We start from the raw sequence: 21,102 nt of genomic DNA on the forward strand, positions 1-21,102 counted from the left end.
GGAACCTCTGCCCTACACTGAGCATGAGCGAGTCTGTGCACGTGGAATCCTGAGAACGGCGCCTGGCACACAGGACGGTGACCTTCTCCATGGAGACTGTCATGGCTGTGTTTATGTTATTTGCAGGCAGCAGGTGTGTCCGGCAGTGAAGGTGCCCGTAGGTTTCGGTTCTGTCTCCATGCCCGGGGCTGGCTCCCTTCCCTCTGCTCTGCTGCCCTTCTGCCAGGCCGAGCACAAAGATGGTCATTTACTAAGTGCTCAGTGGACTCCTGTCGATTCACCCCAAGGCTGGGTCAGCAGTTTAGATAAACACAGAATTACCACATGACCCAGCAAGTCCATGCCCCCAGCTATATAGACCCCAAAGAACTGAACGCAGGGACTCAAACAGATGTCTGTACACGCGTGTTCATAGCAGTATCATTCACAATCGCCGAAGCTAGAAACAACCCAAGTGGCCATCAACAGATGGACAGACGAAATGTGGTCCATCCACACAGTGGAATATTATCCGGCCACAGAAGGAAGTGCTGTGCTGACACCCTCTGCCTCATGGATGAGCCTCGAAAACATGATGCTGAGTGAAAGAGCCAGACACAGAGGGTCACGTGTTACAGGGTCCCACGTATTCATATATGAAAGGTCCAGAATATGCAAATCTATACAGACAGAAAGTGGATTAGTGGTTGTCTGAGGCTGAGGGAAGTTGTGGGGGCATACGGAGTGACTGCTAATGGGCAGGGGTTTCTTTTGGGGGTGATGGGAATGTTCTAGAACTAGACAGGCGTGTTGACTCCACAGCCTTGTGAATGTGCCAAATGCCAGTGGATTGTACTTTAAAATGGTTAAATGGTAAATTTTATGGTATGTGTATTTTACCACAATGAAAACGCTACACACAATAAAACGTACGCGTGTACACACACCTGACAAAATGTGTCTCTGACAGATACATGTAAAGCAATAAACCCCGAGAAGATGAGCGTCATGGCAGTAACCCTGTCTCCTGGCGGCACCACCTGACTTTTCCGATGGCTTCTCTATTCCCAGTGATGCCTGGGGGACGGGACTTACTCCAATCATAAAGACATAATACGAACGTAAAACCGGTCACAAGGCACCTCTGGGGCAGAGTTCACTCTAGTTCCCTAAAATTTCCCAAGGGGAGGGGCATACGTGCCCCATGCCCTCGCCCAGCCCTGAGCGGGTTCTGGGAGCCTCCCAGGGCTTTGCAGGGAAGGGCTGCTTGAGGGCTCTGATGTAAGTCAGGCAAGGGGCTCAACTTCCTGGCTGCGATGGGGGCTAGGGATGGGCCTAGGGAGGGGTCTGGGAGAGACGAGCCGCCTCTCCGACACAGAAGGTTCCAGCACGGCCTGTTGATCTCCTCAGTGGCGTCGGCCGGCCTCTGGGCCATTCCCGGGAACTCAGCTCATCCATGCAATTGGAAAACCTAACCTGGGCTCCTGCTCTGTGCCAGACTCTGTCCTTCTGGGTGCTAGGGCGACCTAGGGCAACAAGTGGCAATGCTGAGAACAGAAATGCCCCTTCGTAGAGAGGCGTGTGGTTTGGGGAGGTTTACGCCGTTTAGAGAAGAGGGTCATGGAAGGCTCTGGAAAAGGGGAGCAAACAGCTGACATAAGTGAGCCACTGTGGGCACAAGGCGGAGAGTCCCAGAAAGAAGGAGGGAGTGTGCAGAAGGCTGGCGGCAGACATCAGCCAGGATGAGGAGGGAGTCCTGCACGCAGAGCAAGGACCAGGTTACACTGCAGTGACAGTGTGACGAGGGGACAGTCCCTGGCTGTGAATGAAGCAATGACTCGGAAGCAGGAGAGGAATCTGGGACAGCCCCCCAGGCAGCGACCAGTCTCAGGAGTGACTTTTCACCCTGTTACAGAGTGTGAGCGCAACGTGCTTAGAGCATGGTGCTGGGGCCACACAGGAGCTTTGCGATGCTCAGCCTGCTTTTCTGACCTCTCTGTGCCTCAATGTCCTCATCCGAGAAATGGGGGCAACAGTAGAAGCCACCTTACAGGTTCTGATAGGCTTAAACGAGTGAGTACACACAGAACGCTCGGTGACAGTGACGCTGAACACATGGCAGGAATGGCGTGGGCGAGGATTCCAGTCTAATGACCGTGCTTAGGGCATATCCAGAAAATCAGTTATCAGGAGCCAGGCCACTGGGCACTGGCCTGTCCTGGCATGGCCCTGCTCAGGCCCAGCAGCCACGAAGGTCACCTGTTGTCTGGTTCGCTCACGGGCAGATCGGCGCTCTTCCATGTTCCTCTCTCACCCCAATCTTTTCAGGCCCGTGCTGGGTGCTGGGGCTCCCTCTGTGAGCCAGACCCAGCTGGTTCCACCTCAGGCGGCTCACATCTGACCTCACCATGGCGGGTTCCAGCGGGGAGCTTCCTCGGGAGGTGAGACCCTGCCTTGGGGAGAAGGGGCATCTGGCCTGGTCGGGGAGGTGCTGTCCCCTCCCACGGGCAACAGCAACAGCAACAGCAATAGGAATGGCTCCTCCTGCATATACGACTTAGCTCCTGCCCTGCTTTTCCTACATGCTTCACACACACACACTCATGATACAAAGAGATGGGAGCTAGTCCTATTTCCACCTTGCAGATGAGGTAATGCACACACAGAAGGGTTGTGTAACTCACCCAAGGCCACACAGCATGTAGATAGAACAGGTAGATTTGGACCCAGGTGAGATGCCTCCTGAGGCTGTGCTTTTAAGCCATACTCTCAGCTCTGACCTGCTTCTCAAGGGCAGCGGCCCTGTCTGGGCTCTACGTCCACCTCCCTTCTCCAGGAAGGTCCCAGCCTGGTGATTGGCAGGCCACAGAAATCCCTGCCAAAACCCCCGAGGAAGCTGGTCTCCAGCGACAGAGTGAGGCCACACCACTCAGCTCAGCGTTCAAGGTCTTCCCTGACCAGGGGGCCTCCTGGCATTTCCTGCACATTCCTGCCTTTACCTAGGCTGTGCCAACATGCATCATTTAACAGATACTGACCAAATGCCTGCCACGTGCTTGGCTTTGGCTGGCCCCTTATCTCACAGAGCTTTGAGGAAAGGCTTCCCTGTGGAGGGGCCACTGAGCAGAGATATGAGGGTGAGCCAGAGTTACCCCAGTGGAGGAGGACAGGGAGAGCCAGCGAGTGAGCAACGTGGCACATTCGGGAGACCAGGGAGAGAGCGTCAGGGTCAAGGCCCACCTGTCTCCTTGCAGGCCAGTGTGTGTGCCACCTCCCCCACCTGTCCAGTCCAAATCACCAGTTTCCCTCTCTGTGCCCCAGCCCCAAGTCCCAACAGAGGTCTGTGGGCCTCTCTCCCCCACCTAACTTTGACCCTCAAGGGCAGGGATGGCCTCCGCTCCTCTCCACGACGCCCAGCCCCACCCACAGAGGAGGGGCTCCAAAAGTGCGTTGAATGAAACCAAAGGTTCCGGGTACAGGGAAATGGAAAATCTGCTGGTGGGTGTTTGGTCTCATGGCACCAAAGCACGGGGACAGATCATTCTCGGAACTCGACAGCATCGGACAGTACATGGCCTTCACATCCCACCCCCACACCTTCTCATCTCAACTCTACTTGTTGTCGGCACACACCACCCCCCTAATTCCCAGGACCGACAATCTCCATCAATTAAAAGATCCTACAGGGCGTTTAGCACAGGACTTCCTTCAGTTCATTTGCCAACCTAACTGCTTGTATCATGAAACTCCCCACAAAAGGGCACTGCAGACAGAGACAAATCAATGCTAACGAGAGCCTGCTGAGCACACTGGGAGACAGGCGAGTGGGAGGGAGGCATGTGGAGAGGAGCAAGGAGGGTCCTTTCAGGGGAGGCCAGAGGTACACCAGAGATCCCTGAACCAGAAGCTTCCAATGTGGGGCTCTCAGGTCACCACCGTACCGCCAGCAGACCTCACCCTGTGTAGACTGGGGCTGGGTCTACAGCCTCCCTCTGGGTTGAAGAAGACAATTACAAGATTACATCTCAACGAATCAGGACTTACCTGGGGGCATCAGCCAGACCCAAGCTTTGGGGTCAGCCTAGATTCAGATCTCCCTGTGGGGCCCTGGCAAGCTACCCAATCTCCCAGTTTCATCACCTGCAAAATGGGCATGAAACACCTACTACCCAGGACTGCCCATCACTGAACACATGTTTTGGGGCGTCTGCTATGCATCAGACACTGTCCTGGGCACTGGACACACAGTAGGGACCAGATCAGCAAAGTCCCCAGCACGTTGGGAGCAGGCATTCTCGTGAGGGAGATGGGCAGTAAGTCAACCACCCAACACATGAGATGATTCTGATGATGACGGAAGCACACACCCGGTGTCCGAGAGAGCGTGCCTGAGGAGGTCTCTCTGAGAAGGTGACATGAGCCAAACCTCAGTGATGAAGGGAAGGGAAGCTCGGAGCACAAGACATTGCAGACGCATCCCACCTCTTCACAGAAGAGATTTCGCCACCAAGCAAACACACTCGCTGAATAATACGTTGCTGTGCCCAGGAAGGCCAGCGGCACAGGACGCAGGGACGGGAGGTGAAGACAACCAGGGAGGGGACGTGCTGAGGCCTCCCACCAGGCTCCTCCTCCTGAGGGAGGCCCCGTGCCGTGGCGCTGAACTTCAGCACCCTGGAGAGATCCAGGAACCCCGCAGAGATTCAGCACCCTGGAGAGCTCCACCACCACAGCGACATTCAGAACCACGGACAGAACCCGGACGAGCTTCAGCACCCAGGAGAGGGCCAGCTGCACATACCCTCCTTCGGTTCCTTGCCACCGACCAGCCATACACACGTAGTTGCTTCTACTTACACAGACATTCCAGGCTGTCTCTGGACCGGCCCCAGTCACCCCGAGCTCCACAACGTCTGGCCACTCCCCAGATCCACACGGAACATTCCTGGCCCCGCAAGCTTTCCCTGGAGCCTTCCCTCTTTCTCCTTTCTCAGTTCTGCCTATAGAAACCCCACTTCCTCGTCAAAGTGTGGTGTCAACAGCATGTCTTTCATGAAGCCCTTTTTCTGACTTATCTTGGGGCCTTCACCCTCTGCTTTTTGTTCTCCTTCCAGACTGTGAGTCCCTCACGGAACTGTCTGATTCCTGTCCCTTCTCCACACAGCACACACCAGCCCCAGCACCTCATATGCTTCAGAAATGAATGTATGAAGTTGCAAAAATGACTTGTGTAACTGCTACCAATTGTCGGGAGCTCACTCTGCCAGGAACTGTGCTGCGTGCTTCCCACATATTTTTATTTACAATTTAAGAAACTGAAGCCAGGAGATGAGGGATTTTTCCAGGTCCACACAGTTGAGAAGTGGCAAAGCCTGAATTCAAACCCAGAGCACACTGCACGGCCTGTGCCCTTGACCGAGGTTCCTTGCCATCTCTCTCCGACCCAGTGCACTGCCATCTGCCAGTCCCACGGAACCTTGAGCACAGCAGCCATGGTCCCCTGAAGTGATTCTGAATCTTTTTTTAGCCTAAAATTGAAATCACTGATGCTTCAAATTGGAGCCCCAAAATGAACGAGCCAAGACCAGATCTGCCATCGCTAAGCCGCCTGCCTCCACCTTCTCAGCAGGATTCTGGGCTGCTCCTCAGCCTGGGCCACCTGTTCCCAGTCGACATGGAGGACGGCGTGATCCAGTCCCTAGTCTTAGCAGGGGCCATGGCTATGAGCAGGAAAGGGTCCAGCCTGCCAGCCTTCCAGGGGTTCCCCCAAGAGCAGTGGCCTCTTCAGAGCCTCAGAGAGCAAAGACCCCCAAAGCTAGGAGCCCTGGAGGGCCAGGACTGTAATGACAGCACTTTGCCCTGGGCACTGCCATCAGCTGAAGGCAAACAATGGCAGTAACTGAGCTCCTCTGTGCTGAATTTTATTTGCTATTAAAGGAATGTTTTCCAACCATCGCTGAGAGAATTTGGCTGGAAGCTTTGACCTCAGCAAAGGCTGGGCAGGGGGACAGAGGGGCAAGTAAAGGTGGCCACGGCCTCTCTTCCTGCACGGACTCAGATGCAGGCAGCCAAGAAGCAGAGGAGCTGGAGTGGAGAGCTGACCGGGGCCCAGGCCTTCTCCAAAGCCACAGAGCTTCAGAACAGGAGTCCACACTTGGAGGGACCAGGACAGCCACTGGGACCTGCTTGTCTTTGATGTGAACCCAAGAAAACTTGACAATCAAAGTATCAACATTACTCAAGGTGGAGAATTTGCCAGTCGTGTTAGCTTCCAGTTAACATCCGCTGGAGTTTGGTCTGTAACTTAGTTATTGGATTAAATAAATACCTAGTTAAAATGATGTAAAGAAGATACTAAGAAGTTTTTTTGGGGGAGGCCCTGAGGACCACCAGCAGGACATGTGATAAGCCTTTCATGATATCCTGAAAGGTGAGACAGACAAGTGTGAGCTGTGCTATGGGGCCCAACAACTGGACCGCAAGGAGGCTGGCACTGCAGAAACCCCAGGAGGCCTCTGGCCTCAGCCCTGGGATGTGTCGCTGGAGAACAAAATGAGAGTGATGCATAGAAATTCTAAGAGCACCTAAAAGCTGGTCCCACACCAACACAGAATTGAGCAAGGCAGTGAGTGCCCTGGGAGCAGAGATCAAGCCAGATCTGGAGGCAGGCCTGCCAGGCTCGGGGTGGGGGCGGCAGGTGCCTGCGTTAGCTGAGATCCCCTCCATGGGAGAGGCGTCAAGAAGCCAGTGCACTCTTGGCTGGCAGTGCCGGACTGTACGTGCTTGGCCCATGGCGGGTGTGCTCTGTAACTGCTCCCTGCTTGAAACGATGGGGGCAGCAGTCACCGGCCATTACTATAACTTATTATGACATTATTATTACTTGTTCAACTAACAGCCACTGGTTTCCTCTGCTGACAAGGCAGGATAAGATGAGGACCAACAACAAACACGGATGGGATGCCAGCTCTGTGCCCAGCACGGCTGGTCCTCCGCCTTCTCTTAAGACCAAGGCTGAGAGCAGGGCTCGGGCGGCACACGGTTCCTCTCAGGTGACTTGGTTCTCACCACCACCCATTTTGCTGACGAGACACTGAGCCCCAGGAAGTACGTGCTGGTTAAGAGCAGGCAGAAGAATGACCAGGAATAACATGGACGTCGTCTCCTCTGCGCAATATTTAATTTGGAAGCGGGGCAATTCCCAGGAGGTTGTAACACTCAGTCACAGCTCCCGCTCAGTCCAAAGCAATGGTTCCGGTGACCAAGCATTAAAATCCACACTAGGGTTACAAGTCCTGTCCGCAAGCACCTGCCTAGGAAACGTTTCATAAGTTCCTCAAATGGTCTCTGCGGAGAACACCAGGCCGTCCCTCTCAGCGTCCTCACCTCCGTGCAAACCGAGATGATAAACCAGACCCAGGCCATCCCCGGTGCCAGCATTTAATGCGGGGAAAAAGGAATTAGCCAACTGAAGCATCAGTGTTCAAGGATGAAGGATACTGCTGCCGCGAGTTGCAAGGGAAAACCCTATTTAGGGAAATTAACACCAAGATGCGACTGTCCACTTCAGGGCTGAGGAAACAATCACAAAAACCACAGGAGCCTCCAGCGCGGCGTCAGCGCGGTGAGCGATGGCCCCAGGAAAATAATTAATGCCCAGGGAGCTTCGGAGAGCCGGCAGTAACAGCCTGACCATGGAGGCTGAGACACCGCTCACCTGTGTGAGACAGCGCCGTTCTAAGGAATAATTTTCTATTTACGAAATTAATACCTGTCAAAAAATTAATACTGTCATTCCAGAAAATTGGAGAAATAGAGAAAGGTCTGAAAAAAGAGAAAATTATCCCACATGATCCCATCACTGAGGGGTTAATATCTCCTTTCCTTTTTCTTTTTCTATACCTATTTAAGGGGTGAGGTGGTATAATTTAAATGATCTGTGCATATAATTTCGATTCAGCCCTTTTCACCTAATGTAAGGTAACCATTTCCCACTGGCACTAAGAACTTGCAAGAATGATTTCCAGTGCTTTCCTGTGAGTCCATGGCAGATGCACGCGCGTCCCCTTAAGCGTTCCCCTATTGCCCGCCCCCCCTGTATATTCTGGCTACACTGTGATTTCTGCCTGTTTTTGAGATCGCTCCCTTAGGATGGATTCGTAAATGTAACATTCCTGTGCCAGCTTGACGGTTATTACACAGTGTCACACTCATTTCTAAAAAGTTTACGGCAATTTATTCTTCCACATCGCAACATGTGAACACTGTCACTTCTGATAGGTATAGTAATAAAAAAAAGCGTTTGCTAATTGGAAAATAAGAATTGGCACCTTCGCGCCCGTTTTCATTCTTACTCTTGGTCAATTTATACATCGAGCACATCAAAGCGTCTCTCACGAACCTCTGAGCTATGGGTCATTGAGTCACAGGGCGTGGGTTGGGATCCCAGCTTCTCCACCCATCTGCCGCTTAACCTGCCTGTGCCTCAGTTTCCACGTCTGTAAAACGGGATAATAACAGATGCTCTTTCACAGAACTATTGTGGGGGTCCGATGGGACGGTGCAGTGCCTGGCAGACACACCTTGATTACTGTAAAGAAGGACACAGGTCGGATTTGTTTCGCATTGCTGCCTGCCCCTTTGATGTTCACTGTCTACTTGTATTGGTACAAACACTTCTTGAGATATCAGGTGTTTTAGTTTATGAAAGTAACACAACAAACGGAACTTAGCTTTCCAAACGGGGAGCCTGTGGAAGAAAGACCGTCCAAGGAGATCAACACACTACTTGCTTTTCTGTAGTTCAAAAGCCCACACAACGAGGTGAGCCAGCCATCACGCTGCCGGCCCATCGGAGGCCCCGGTAGGACCACGAGTTCTAGGAGCACCGACCCCGAGCTCCTGCCTCGTGGTTCAGATCCTGCAGGTGTGGGCCGGCCACCAGGTCTGTGTCTGAAAGGTCTGCCAGGTCTCACTGAAGAGGCTGACGGGCCGTCCAGTTTGGTGAGTCCCTGAAGGACATCGAAAGGACATCCCAACCTCCACGTCTCCCTAATGACTCGATGAGAAACTGCCACCCATGAGCTGTCTATGTCCTCCTTATGACTCACCGTAAGTGACCTCTCCTGCCCCCTCTCGCGGGGGCGACAGACTTACCAAGACAATCTCAAGGAAACAGGAGGAGACGCACTGGGAAACTCCTATCATTAGTAAAACCAGTTGGAACTGGGTTTCCTGTTGCAGCCAAAAGGGACGTGGGCCTTCATTGCCCCTTGCCAGGGGAGGACCCTCCTCACATTTGACCTGTGAGGAGAGAAAAGCTTGTCCTGGTCCCCCGCTTGCTTCTCTCCCTGAGCTGTCACTGTCCCTGGGCCCATTTCTCTATAGGCATCACTCTCCCCTGCAGGTCCCCGCAGGGGCACACAACTGCCAGCGCCCTGCGTCCTCTCTGGGAAAGCTCCAGTATCATCAGCCTCCAGGGGACTCTGGCACATGGGGCTGCTCTGGAACAGTGAACCTCAGAATCTATGGAGCCACCATGATCAAACGCCCCCTCCACTTCTCCACCGCTGAGCGAATGTTTCATGACAACCCAAGTGGCATACTAAGATCCGCCTTGCCCCTAAGTCCCTATTTGAAGACGGCCTTTTACGTGGAACTTGGCTCAAAGCCTTTGCTTCTTGGTGGCGGGTGGTCAACAAAGAAACGACAGCAACAACAAAAGAACAAAATTCTCCCAAATGCCAGGGCAGGACAGACACAAATTTAGAGGGTCAGCACCCAAAAGAGCATGCACAGCGGATTCCTCCATGACAGGAGCTGATGCCAGCTGGAGGCCAAGGCCAGGACACGCTGACAAAGTCCAAGAAGGGCTTCCAAGAGCAGAAATTTCCTTCAGAGTGGCCTCTTGGTCCCAACTTCAAACGCAGCCTGCGTTTTCAAAGAGCAAATAAACATGTGACATGCTCTGAGTTCCTTTCCAACAGCAGAGCGGAAGGAAGGCTTGCGGGGGGATGTGGCGAGGATGAGGACACTTTGTCCCCACTTGGGGCAGCTTTCCATATGGGCCCCTGCACCTCACCAAGAGCTCAGACAGCCCATCGACTCCAGGGGTGGCTTCCTGCCAGACGAAGACCACCTGAGACACGAGTCCATCTAAAACAATCCCTCCAAGGTGGCAGCTTTTCCCTAAAAATGTAAAACAACTGTCTGTGGGAAACAACGTGCAGCTATAAATGATATTAAGATTCTAGTGGTGGAATCCGGTAGCTAGGAAAACAATTCAATGGAGATTTAGTCTTTTTAATCCAAGCGCCTAAAGGAGGATTTCTGAGCCCCACCACGTAGCCTTGGAAATGGACTGGGAGGAGCTGGGCTCCCAGGGTCCAGCCCCCGCCCTCGTCACTACAGGACCACTGGTGAGCAGCCTCGGAGGGGCTGTGGCGAAGGACACCCCACTCCTCCTGCAGGTCATTTGTGATACAATAACACCAACACAGCCTAATGCTTCCAGTGCGGGCCCTCCTAGAATCCTGGAATGCAGAGGTTACCCAGAATATAAAGCCTGTTCCAAAATGGCAAATATATTTGCATATCAGAGGTTAGGAGCAATGTCAAAGGAAATGCTTTGAAAACAGAAGTGCAGAAACTCTTAATGCTCCCAATTCCACGGAGGCGTTCACCCAACCAGGTGGTGAGCCTTCTGGACCCAGCCCAGGTGTGCTGGGGCCACATCCGCCAGCCCCATGCAGCTCTGCTTCCCTGGGCCACGGACCCACGGGGGTCCCCCGTTTCTGTTAGTGAATAGTTTATTAAGGAAACAATCTGAGGAGCCTCACAACGGGGGTGTGCTTACATCTGCAGCCCTCGTTTATGATTTAAAACCAACAACAGCTCTGTCAACCTAATGGAGCCCCTCTTACACACACACACACACACACACACACACACACGCATGCGCACGCACTCACACACAGCACGCACACGCGTGCGCACACACACACGAAGGGGACTTACATCACAACTACATCCTACAGAAGATGATTCAACCCTATGTCTCTGCATTTTCATGAGGTTACAAATCGAGTTAACCCATGAAACCACAGTGGGTTCTAGTCTCCATCATTCTGGATACAATTCCCACAGTTTAAATGGACAAGCATCCAAATGAGCTCCCTTCTCCATCCCAGCCAGGCTCTGAGGGGACAGTGGCAATTTAAATACATCGCTCAGCAGATAAAATGACACGACACGAGGTACCTGGAACAGGTTACGGCACCTTCCCCACTGCACCTGGCTCCCTCCCCTCCAACGGTATCTTTCTTCCGACTCCCGCTGCTCTAGCAGCCTTGCAGAGCTAAGGAGACCAGGAGCAAAAGCACAGCTCAAAAAGCACCCCTGGGAACCTAGGCCTAGTGGACAGAAATGGCTTCACGTGGCCATCTCGCCACAGCAGGGGTGTCCTCCTTTATGAAATGGACAAGTGTCGGGCCGGCCCAATGGCAGGGACCACGACGTGGCGAGTGGGACACCACACAGCCATTCCTTCCACCCACACATGGATTTCCAATGCGAAGACACAGGGCTCAGGGTTAGCACCGAGAACACTTGTCCAAGAAACGCGAACTCCAGCAAGGGCCATTTGCCCTTACCCAACCTCCTACAAAGACTATTCCCAGGTGCAACAGACTCTCTTACCCCTAACATTTCCAAAGAGTCACACGTTCCTGTATGAGATTGAAAGTAACACCTAAAGCCACCGAGGGCTGGGAGCTCAGGTGTGCGGGCAGCTTGGACAGCTCACACACAGCGACGCGGCAGCTCCGGGTGCCTGAGAAACACGGGCCCTTGCATGTCGTGGGATTCTTTCAGTGAGGACGATGTGCCCTCCTTTTACCTACCAGCGGAAGCTGGTTTTCAAAGCACCTGAATTTTAAGTTGCCTTTCAGTGCCATCCACCGCAGCCACCTCTCCTGCGCAGCTCTTCGGTGTTTGAAGGCCGTCTTCCACCGACAGACAGGCCAGTTACCGCAACTTACGAACCAACAGACTCTGAGCCACCACCATTACAGACCTCATGCCAGCCATAGTCCTGCACCTTCCAGCTGGCCCCGATGGCACACAGATGGCCGATGGGCCCTTGTGGTGTCTATTCACAGTCACGGCGAAACTTTCTGCAGACCTCTGTGTGGCCCTGACATCACGGCAGCCACGTTTTTCTTCCTGCGAGTTCAAGACCAATGGCCAAACTCCACACTCATTCCCACCCTCCAAAGACTTACAGCCAAGGCCTCGAACACAACCCAAACACACACGTCTACAGGAAGTGGCACCACAGTGCACAGACACAAGCAAGCCCGAGTCCATGCAGCCTCCACAAGCACCCGCGTCCTGGCCCCTCGGCCACGCTGCCAAGACATGGACCCCAGCCGTAAGAGAGTCGGCGCTCTCCCCCAGCAGAAAGACACAATCACTTGCATCCCTACCTCGATCAAGAAGTCCCCAGTCCTCAGTCCGGCTTGCCATGCCACCCCGCCTTCATCCACGGACTCCAAGTACTGCAGGGCCGGGAACGCCGGCGTCGGCGTGAACTCCTCAATGGGCGTGTCCGCTGGGAAGGCAAGGACACCTGGTTACAAGCCTGGGAGAGGTTTCCAAGTGGGCAGCCCCACCCCCATGGGACCTCGGGAGAAAGACCCGTGTGTCTCCTGCTGGAAGTGGGCGGTGCAGGCCAGCGCTCCCCTGGGAAGGGCTGGCCACTCAAGTCACAGGTCAGCACCCACGTAATGAGCCAAAGGCATCTGGGGCCAGCCTATCTTTCGGCCTCTCTGCTGAAAACACGGAGTAACGTGCCCCACTGTACATGTCTGTATGTACACGCCTGTCATTTTCTTTAAAAGCGTCCGTGACTAAACATTTTCAGTTCTAAAAATGGAAAAGTTTCCCCCATAACCACACAAAGCTACAGAAACACCACACGGAACCACTTGCCAAATCTAAGGCTACGAAGACCCGCAATGAAGGGAAGCCAAGTGGGGGCACAGACAGAACAGAACGCTGACCCAGTGGGGGGCTGGAGATTTGGAACCTGCTTACGAATTGTGTGTGGGGGAGCCTGGCTCTCTGGGACCACCCTGCAGCCGGTGTCCACGGGAGGGCAGGGCCCCCGCTGCACAGCACTGCGAGCCTGGCCTCCGCGTCCTACACAGCTGCCGACTAAACTCCAGGGCAAGAGGTGGACTTTCCTGGGTTGAGCTGAGGGGCCGAGGTGGGGGTGGGGGGTGGGGTGGGAGTGGGGTGGGAGGATGAAGATGGCCTCGGCAGGGGGAGGGGAGAGAACATCACACACAATCATGGACACACACATGGAGACAGAGTCACGTTTTCTTTCTCTCTCTGGACAGCCTGAGCCTCGGGCAGGTGGGCTTGCCGCTCAGGGAAGAAGGCCACCCCCAGCACAGGCGCCGGGCCCCCAGTGTAGAAACTTCCACATGGCTTACCCACCACACATGCGGTGGACAGCTGTCCCCTCTGGTGGGGAGGCGATGCCATTTTGTTTTCTTTCTAAAGGGGAGCCCCCAGGTCAAAGAATGGCAGTGAGTGCACGGCCGTGGGACACGTCCCCTGAGCCCCCCACCATGGTGAGTGCTGCTGGCTCAGGCCACAGCAGAGGGGACCATCTTGCCACATTTCCTTGGCAAAGTCACCTCAGAGGCAGGCACAGGGACGTCTGCTGCACTTGGAGCAGCAGCCCACTCTCAGGACGGGGTGGTTTCTAGACCCTGGAACTCAGGACTGGCTAATTCTGGGTGCCTGAGACAGGAGCTCCGAACGCAGCCACAGTTGGGCTGAACTAAGCCACAAAACATAAATTATATCCATGATCGAAAAGAAAAAACTGGGTGGGGGGAGGGAGACAGAGAGAGCTCGTCCAGAGTGATGTTGTGTCCAGAAAATTAAAAATATTCCTAAAGGAGGCCCTGGGGTTCTCTGAGTAAGGCAGCAGTTAAGGAACACGGTTGCCTAGCAACCAAGTGCCCCCAGGAAAAAGGCTGCTTTCGGGGCTGGGGAGCGTCTTTTCTACAGGCGTGCACACACACACACACACACACACACACACACACACACACACACACGCGACATGTGAACGCAGCCAGCCTGGGCGCAGCGGCTCTTACCTTTCGCCCCTCGCAGGACAAACCCAAAGCCCTCATTGTCCCTTTTCTGCAGGACCACCGTCTTCTCCTGGATGATGCAGTCACTGCAGAGAGAAGTCCGGGGATAGCGACCATTATTGTGACCCGTCATCATCACCGTGGCTGCTCCTCCGACGGGGACGCTCATCATCAGAGCCAATTAATCACCCAGCTTGCCGGATCCAGGCAGCATGGAGGGAGCGAGCGGCACAGGGCGCAGGAGGAGTGAGGCAGCTGGGGGGGCAGGCTAACGGGATAGGCGGGCACCGCACAATGGGGCTCGGAGGGGGGGCCAGGCAGAGGCAGAGCAGGAGTGAGCGGGAGGAAGGAGTCATACATGGTGGGGAGGCCCGGGCGCTGGCTGGGCGGGCTGGCTCCAGGCACCGGAAAGCAGGCAGAGTGAGCGGCCGCGAGGAACGCACGCCCGCCGTGCGCTAAGGAGCCCCGGCCGGAGGCATCTGCCAGGGAGCAAATGAAATCAGCCGGAGGAGAAATGAGGCAGCACTTTTGCTTTTTTTTTTTCCTTCTTCTTGAAGAGGTTTTTTTAAAAAAATCAAATTCTATTTGCTCCCTGCGTGAGCCGGCACCAGGAGACGCAGCGACCCCTCCCTCTCCTCCGTCCGAGGGAACGTGGTGCCTCCAGTGAGCAGCGTCACCCGCGCAGACAAACTGCAGGCTGGTGGAGGGGCGGCGGGAGCATGCGGCGGGCGGGGGCTTCCAGCAGGAGGCAGGTCACTCCACCAGGGCCAGCGGCGGTGCTCGGGCTCGGGCCTCCCTTGGGGGATGATGATGTGGAGATGGGGAGAAGGGGGCCCGGGCTCCCCCTTTGAGAGACAATCTAAAGCCACACCGTCTGCCTCTTGGCACAGCATTTTTTTTTTTTTTTTTTAAGGAAAGAAACCCAAAGGCCCAACTTTGCATCAGCTGCTGTCATTTACAGGAAGGGCGCTTTGCCACATGGTTCTCCATCCCCGGAAGCACCGGGTGCACGACCGAAGTGGACTTCCCAGCAGGCCAGGCCGGCTGCAAGACCTGGCCCTGCCCCACTGTGGGGGGCTGCCCCGGAAGTAAGTCAGGAGCTGGAGCTGGAGGCCTGTGTGAAGGGGGGGTGGGGGTGGAAGCACCGAGGACAGGTTTTCTCCAGGGTCCTAAGGGGCTGGGTGGGAGGACGGGGTGTGAACAGAAAGACACCCACCCCCACAAGCTCCCCCGCATGGAAAGGCTGCAGCGGGCCTGGAAGAACCCAGCAGGCCTCTGTCTGAGGCGCAGGCCGGGGGACAGAGAGCTTGCGATGGGACATACTGACGGGCTCCGAGTCCCAGGCAAATGATGGTCAGCTTTGCCCAGCACTGGATTTGCCGCCTGCAGGAAGCACGTGGCCCCAGGATGCAGCCACCTGGGAGCAGCACAGCCAAGCAAGATTGGGGACCCCTGGGAGAGGAGGGGCAGGGGCACTCGGACAAGGTGGTGGGCAGCTTCCACGGTGCAGATGAGGCAGGGGAGCTTCAGAGACGTGGGCGGACACAGCTGGAGGGGGGCACATATCCTGACACACTCCTGCCCCCTGCCCCCACATCAGACGGTCGTGAAAAAAGGAACTCGTCAGGTGACTCTGTCTTCCAGAGAAGGGCCGGTACAGTGGGGACCCACACCTGGACATCTGGCAGACCATGCAATCCAGGATGACTGCCCAGTGTGGTCTAACCACTCGGGAGGGCAGTTCAGTCAGTCCCTGGGCTCCTGCTCTACCTCCCACTCTCCGGACAGCCTGCCACGGGCAGGGAGCCCCCATTCTGGGAACTCGGCCATGACGGCACAGCCCACCAGACGAGATCCGAAGCATGGTCAGGAGCCAGCGGGGTCACGTGGCTGCTGCCCTGCCCGATGCTTAGTGAGTCACAGGGCTGTCTAAACCTCAGTTTCCCTTCACATTACAAGGCGGTGAGAACAAGCCGCAGGCCTCCCGGGAATCTGGTGAGGTTATATGGGTCGATACCCGTGATGGTATGGGGGAACGCGAGACTCCCAGGGAGCCATCCCCTGACCTGCCATCTGGAACCGCAGCCGGCCTGGCCGTTAGCCAGACCTGGAACCACAGGAATGGGTGGGGGTGGGCAGGGGCTCTGTGGGGATCAGATCCTCTCCCAGGCCTCCCCAGCAAGAACGCAGGCACAAAATGCTGTCCCACCACCACCCTCTGACCCTCTCGGGGGAAGGGCCACCCTGGCCCTGTGGTTCACTTGGTGCCTAACAGGTGCAAACCCCACAACCGGCTCCTGTCCCCTCCTCCAGGGAAAAGCTCCCCAAGGGCCCCAGCTGCCCAAGGCACGGCCTTTTGCTCCTGCACTTTTCTACGCATGAGTAGCCGCTGGCAAGCAGCCCCCCAAATCCCAGAGGGTCCTGAGCCTGCTCTCCCTGGGGACACACGTGGCCCCCAGCACCCACCTCTGCCCAGCACCAGGCGCACAGCCCTTCCGTGGCCCAACTCTGCCCGCAGAATCAAATGCTGCCCGGACCTGCCTCGGGCTTCACGTACCTCGCAGACGACCTGCACATTTCCTACCAGCCGTGCCCCCACCGGTTAGGGACAGTACAGCTGGCTGGGCACTTATTGGCCCCTCCCCACTGACCGAACAGGGGCATTCTGTCCTGGTGGGCAAGGGTGGCATTGACATCATACAGAGCTCAACTCAAACCCCAGCTGTGCTCTGACCTGAAGGTCACTGTGACCTTCGGAGCCTCAGGGTCCCGCTCTGCAAAATGGGCATAATAGCAGACATGCCTTGTGGCCATGAATGAACCTATCCCAGCGCAGGCACCCAGCAACCACCCTGAGCAGGACGGGTGTTTACATGTGCCCACCTGTCCTCCTCCCGTAAGGACCGTTCCTGGGCTGACCACAGAGCCGGCTCCCGAGCCCAGCTTACCCCTCTCAGCAAGTCCTGACCTGCCTAAGAACTTTCTGACTCATCCCTGTGACTGCCACCGCCTTGCCCTGCACTCTGCTGGCCACGTCCTGTTTGCTGAGTCGATGCCAAACTCCTGATGTCCCTGCTGCCTGCCCATCATGACCCGCTGTCATTCACAGCAGACCTGGGTCTGAATCCCAACTCAGCCATTTGCTGGCTTCGCTTCCCAGAGCCTGTGTCCCCACCAGCATATCTAGTATTGTACCTGCCTCGTAGAGACTTGGAGGAGCCAGTAGGACAAGACTCCCCACCCCACCCCCCTGAACACAGGGCATCTGCCCGTTAGCACCCCACATGCCCTCTAGGGACGAATCCCCCAGGAGACATGGAGTCCTGAAAGGCAGTGCCCTCATCTTGCAGCTCACCCCCAGACGCCCAGAGCACCCAGCACAGCACAACGCACCCCACGATGTCTGTGGGACGGAACCAAATGGGTGTGAAACCAGGAGAGAACAGGGGTGGCAGGGAAGGCAGCCCAAGGAAGACCGAAGGAGGTTTCAACTTAGGGACACCCCGATTCCCAGCCGTACCCAGGGGCAGGAGCAGCTCAGCTCTGTGGAGTACCTACTGCACGCAGCCAGGCCGGCCCAGGAACCCCGAGACGAAGCAGAAAGGTCGGCCCGGGCCTAGAAACTTACACTCTCTGTAGCAGCCCATGAAAAACCACAGGAAACGCGAACGGAAGGGTTGGTCCCTTAAAACAGGAGCTGACATCTAGTTTTGTCCGCATGGCACCGCCATGCACCTTTCTCTCCCCCCTACTGATCAGACTGGGCACCCCACGCTGTGGGCCTCAGGGAGGGACCTTCCTGGAGATTAGGAACTCTCAGGGGGCTCTTGCTGCTGGTTTCAGAATCTAAAAATGGTCTCAACATGACAGGCGTGCTCATGGCCGGAAGCTGTGGCACTGATGCGGCTTCTGGGTGAGGCTGCGGGGGCCGTGTTGAACCCCAAGATCCCGAGGCGACCCTGACCTCAGCCCCAGACAACCCTGTCCCACACCAGCAGATCGGTTCTCGAGACACAGCCCAGACGCCTGCGACCCCACTTCACTGGGGTTCAACCTCGGCACCTGCAGGGTCTCCACGCTGCTGACCTGGGTGAGCCTGGGGAAGTCACGGCCACCTGCTCCCTGGGGGCGGGGCCTCATGAAACAAACAGCCCACCCCAAAGAGGGCCCGCAACACCCCCTCTGCACCTGCCCCTTGCTGCCTGGGACCACAGACCACGGTCACAGTCCAGTCTCCGGCTCATTTTCACTCCCCTGAAATGTGCTGAGGCAGCCTTACCCAACTGAGCACCCTGGGCCTTCGGAACACCCCACGGCCGCAGGTGTCACGTGCCCTTTGCCTGCTACGCCGCCCCCAGCGCTGGACAGCTCACAGGCCCTCTGACCCGGGCAGAAGCCATCCGGCCCAAACCTCCTACCGCGGGGTAGCGTCACACATTTTCTCCCCCAGGGTCCATTCGAGCCTTGCCAAGCCTCTGACAGGGCCCCTGTGCCCACTGACCCGTTAGCTGGGGGCTCCATGCCCCGCTGCTGGTCAGATCTCCCGACGCGACATGTTTCCCCTTGCTGATATTCTACCTGTGTTTGTTGATTAAACACAAAAGTGTAATCCAGCCGTGCTCGCTCCAAATGTGTTCTCAACAGCGTGGGGGGCACTTTAATGCACCCCAATGCAGCAGGAGCTGTGGAAGGTAAAGGGGGTAGGTGTCCAGCCCTGCCAAGCACAGCAGTGCAGGGCGTGAAAGTCCCCCTGCCGAGGACACCATCTACATCACGGCCATCACGGAACCACGTACTTACGACGGCGATTTTGGCACAGATAGAAGTCCAGTGCTTCAAGGAAGGGGCATTCTGGTTCATACAGAGGTGGCATACAGGCCACTGGCAGGCCTGCGGAACCGGGGTCCTTACCCCATGGGCGGGCCTGAGAAATAGGGGTCCCCAACCCACTGGCCGGCCTGAGAAATCAGGGTCCTTACCCCATGGGCGGGCCTGAGAAATAGGGGTCCCCAACCCACTGGCCGGCCTGAGAAATCGGGGTCCTTACCCCATGGGCGGGCCTGAGAAATAGGGGTCCCCAATCCACTGACTGGCCTGAGAAATCGGGGACCCCACCCCACTGGCCGGCCTGAGAAATCAGGGTCCCCACCCCACTGGCCGGCCTGAGAAATCGGGGTCCCCATCCCGCTGGCGGGCCTGAGAAATCGGGGTCCCGACCCCACTGGCCGGCCTGAGAAATCAGGGTCCCCACCCCACTGGCAGGCCTGAGGAACCGGGGTCCTTACCCCATGGGCGGGCCTGAGAAATCGGGGTCCCGACCCCGCTGGCCGGCCTTTCATGGTCTCCTGGTGCCTGCCTTGCACAACCATAGCAGGCCAGTCATCGAGTGGCTTTGAACTGTGGTCCGAGGTTCACTTCTCCCAGCAGGGCCTCAATGGGCTTGAAAGAATGCTGCCCGTCACCTGGGTCCAGGAGGTAGCAGGGGCCAGCGATGACAGCTGGCGTTTAGGACTGGTCAGTCACTGAACAAGCTCTCTTGGCAGCGAGACCTGGTCCTGGAGGAGGTGTAAACATGGAGCCACAGGAAGCCAGTTCTGGGGCGGCCAAGAGGCGTGAGCATGGGGCCCCGGGGTGGGAAGGAGCCCTGCCCCACATGGGAAGGACCACGGCTGACATTGAACTTGTGAAGCTGAGGACAGCTGGGGTAGACTAGGTGGCTTTACCTGGCACACTCAGGACCCCGCTGGGACAGCCCCATCAAGTCAAACAGTGACATTTCTTCGCAGCTCCACTGGGGCTTGGTTTTGGTCTGGGACTTAAGTTCAGGAGGGGGTGGGGGCAGTGACTAAGCGACCACGTTAATTAGTGAATTAAGGCAGCCATTCCTTAAAACTGAACACCTACTCAATGTCAGGTGAGGGACTGGGTATCAGGCCCCGTCTGCTCGTTACGGAGATGCCAGGTGTCGTGGGTTGCATGGTGGCCCCCCAAAAGATATGCTCAAGTCCTAACCCCCCTGTCTCTGTGAACGTGACCTTATTCGGAAATAGGGTCTTTGCAGATGAGATCACCTTAGATTTAACGAGAGCCCTAAAACCAGTGACTGGTCCTTATATGAGGAAAAGAGTGGGAGACTTGAAACGCAGAGACACGGAGGAGAAGTCTGTGTGAAGACAGAGGCAGAGAAGGAAGCGATGCAGCCACAGGCCAAGGAGCACATGGCAAACACCGGAAGCTGGAGGAGGCAGGAAAGCCCCCCCCCCCCAGGGCCTTTGGAGGGAGCGCGGCCCTGCCACAGGTGGATCTCAGACTTCTGGCCACCAGAACTGGGGGAAAGCCCATTTCTGTTGCTTGAAGCCACCAGTCTGTAGTAATTTGTTAGAGTAGCCTCTGGAAACTCATACACCAGGCAGATGGGAAGACAAGTATTAATCCACTAGTCACAGAAGTGTGCAGGATGTGGTGCTGTGAGAACTGCAAGTGGGGCGGAGGGCTTCCTGTAGGAGGAGGACCCACACGTGAGCAGGAGTGAATGGGCTGGGAGGCTGGAGAGGGCAAGCGGGGAGGGAGAGGAGAACATTCCAGACAGAGTTGGAACCACATGGACAGAGGTTCGGGTGCACAACAGAGAGGCAGGATGAGCTGATCACGTGGGCCATGGGTGTCGGCCCCCTGCACACCAGGGACACACTGGCCCGGTGGTGAGAGGCGGGATGCAGCTTCAGCCAGGCCCGGGACAGCCCATGCTTTCCCCAGCATCACGCAAAGGCCAAAATGATAGGAAAGCAACTGTCCCCTTTCTCCTTCCCCCAGCTTTTATCCCACCAGGCCTGCATCCCGCTGGAATGACCCAGGGTTGACTTGCATGTGGCAAGAACTGGGTCCCAGCAGCATGTTTCCATCTAAGTGATTCACACACATGTCTGCCATCGCCGATGGTGACTCTCCC

At 56.1% G+C, this 21,102-nt stretch overlaps 1 protein-coding gene and 1 long non-coding RNA gene across 26 annotated transcripts in view; one reads left to right on the forward strand and one right to left on the reverse strand.

Moving 5' to 3' along the window:
• SHANK2 (SH3 and multiple ankyrin repeat domains 2) overlaps positions 1-21,102 on the reverse strand; it is a 459,770-nt gene that overhangs the window by 121,248 nt on the left and 317,420 nt on the right. For 21 of the 23 annotated variants that reach the window (XM_088789779.1, XM_074336881.2, XM_074336891.2 and 18 more), the window contains 2 exons: positions 14,157-14,239; positions 12,465-12,589 (listed from right to left, as the gene is read on the reverse strand). In XM_088789779.1, the coding sequence (XP_088645905.1) occupies positions 12,465-12,589; positions 14,157-14,239 (208 nt within the window). Of the gene's footprint in view, positions 1-12,464; positions 12,590-14,156; positions 14,326-21,102 lie in introns of those variants that run through there. The other 2 variants (XM_088789783.1, XM_088789784.1) reach the window with 1 other exon arrangement.
• Positions 14,264-18,766, forward strand: LOC148755993 (uncharacterized). 3 transcript variants are annotated; one of them, XR_016018431.1, is made up of 3 exons: positions 14,264-14,399; positions 15,067-15,241; positions 18,024-18,766. It is a non-coding gene; the product is annotated as an uncharacterized LOC148755993 (long non-coding RNA). The 3 variants fall into 3 exon arrangements; XR_016018432.1 differs by lacking the exon at positions 14,264-14,399 and adding an exon at positions 14,679-14,816; XR_016018433.1 differs by lacking the exon at positions 14,264-14,399 and adding an exon at positions 14,686-14,816 and having other exon boundaries at positions 15,115-15,241.

The sequence above is a fragment of the Rhinolophus sinicus genome, chromosome 14, assembly GCF_057876585.1.
Source record: "Rhinolophus sinicus isolate RSI-liver-muscle chromosome 14, RSI-T2T, whole genome shotgun sequence".
NCBI lineage: Eukaryota > Metazoa > Chordata > Mammalia > Chiroptera > Rhinolophidae > Rhinolophus > Rhinolophus sinicus.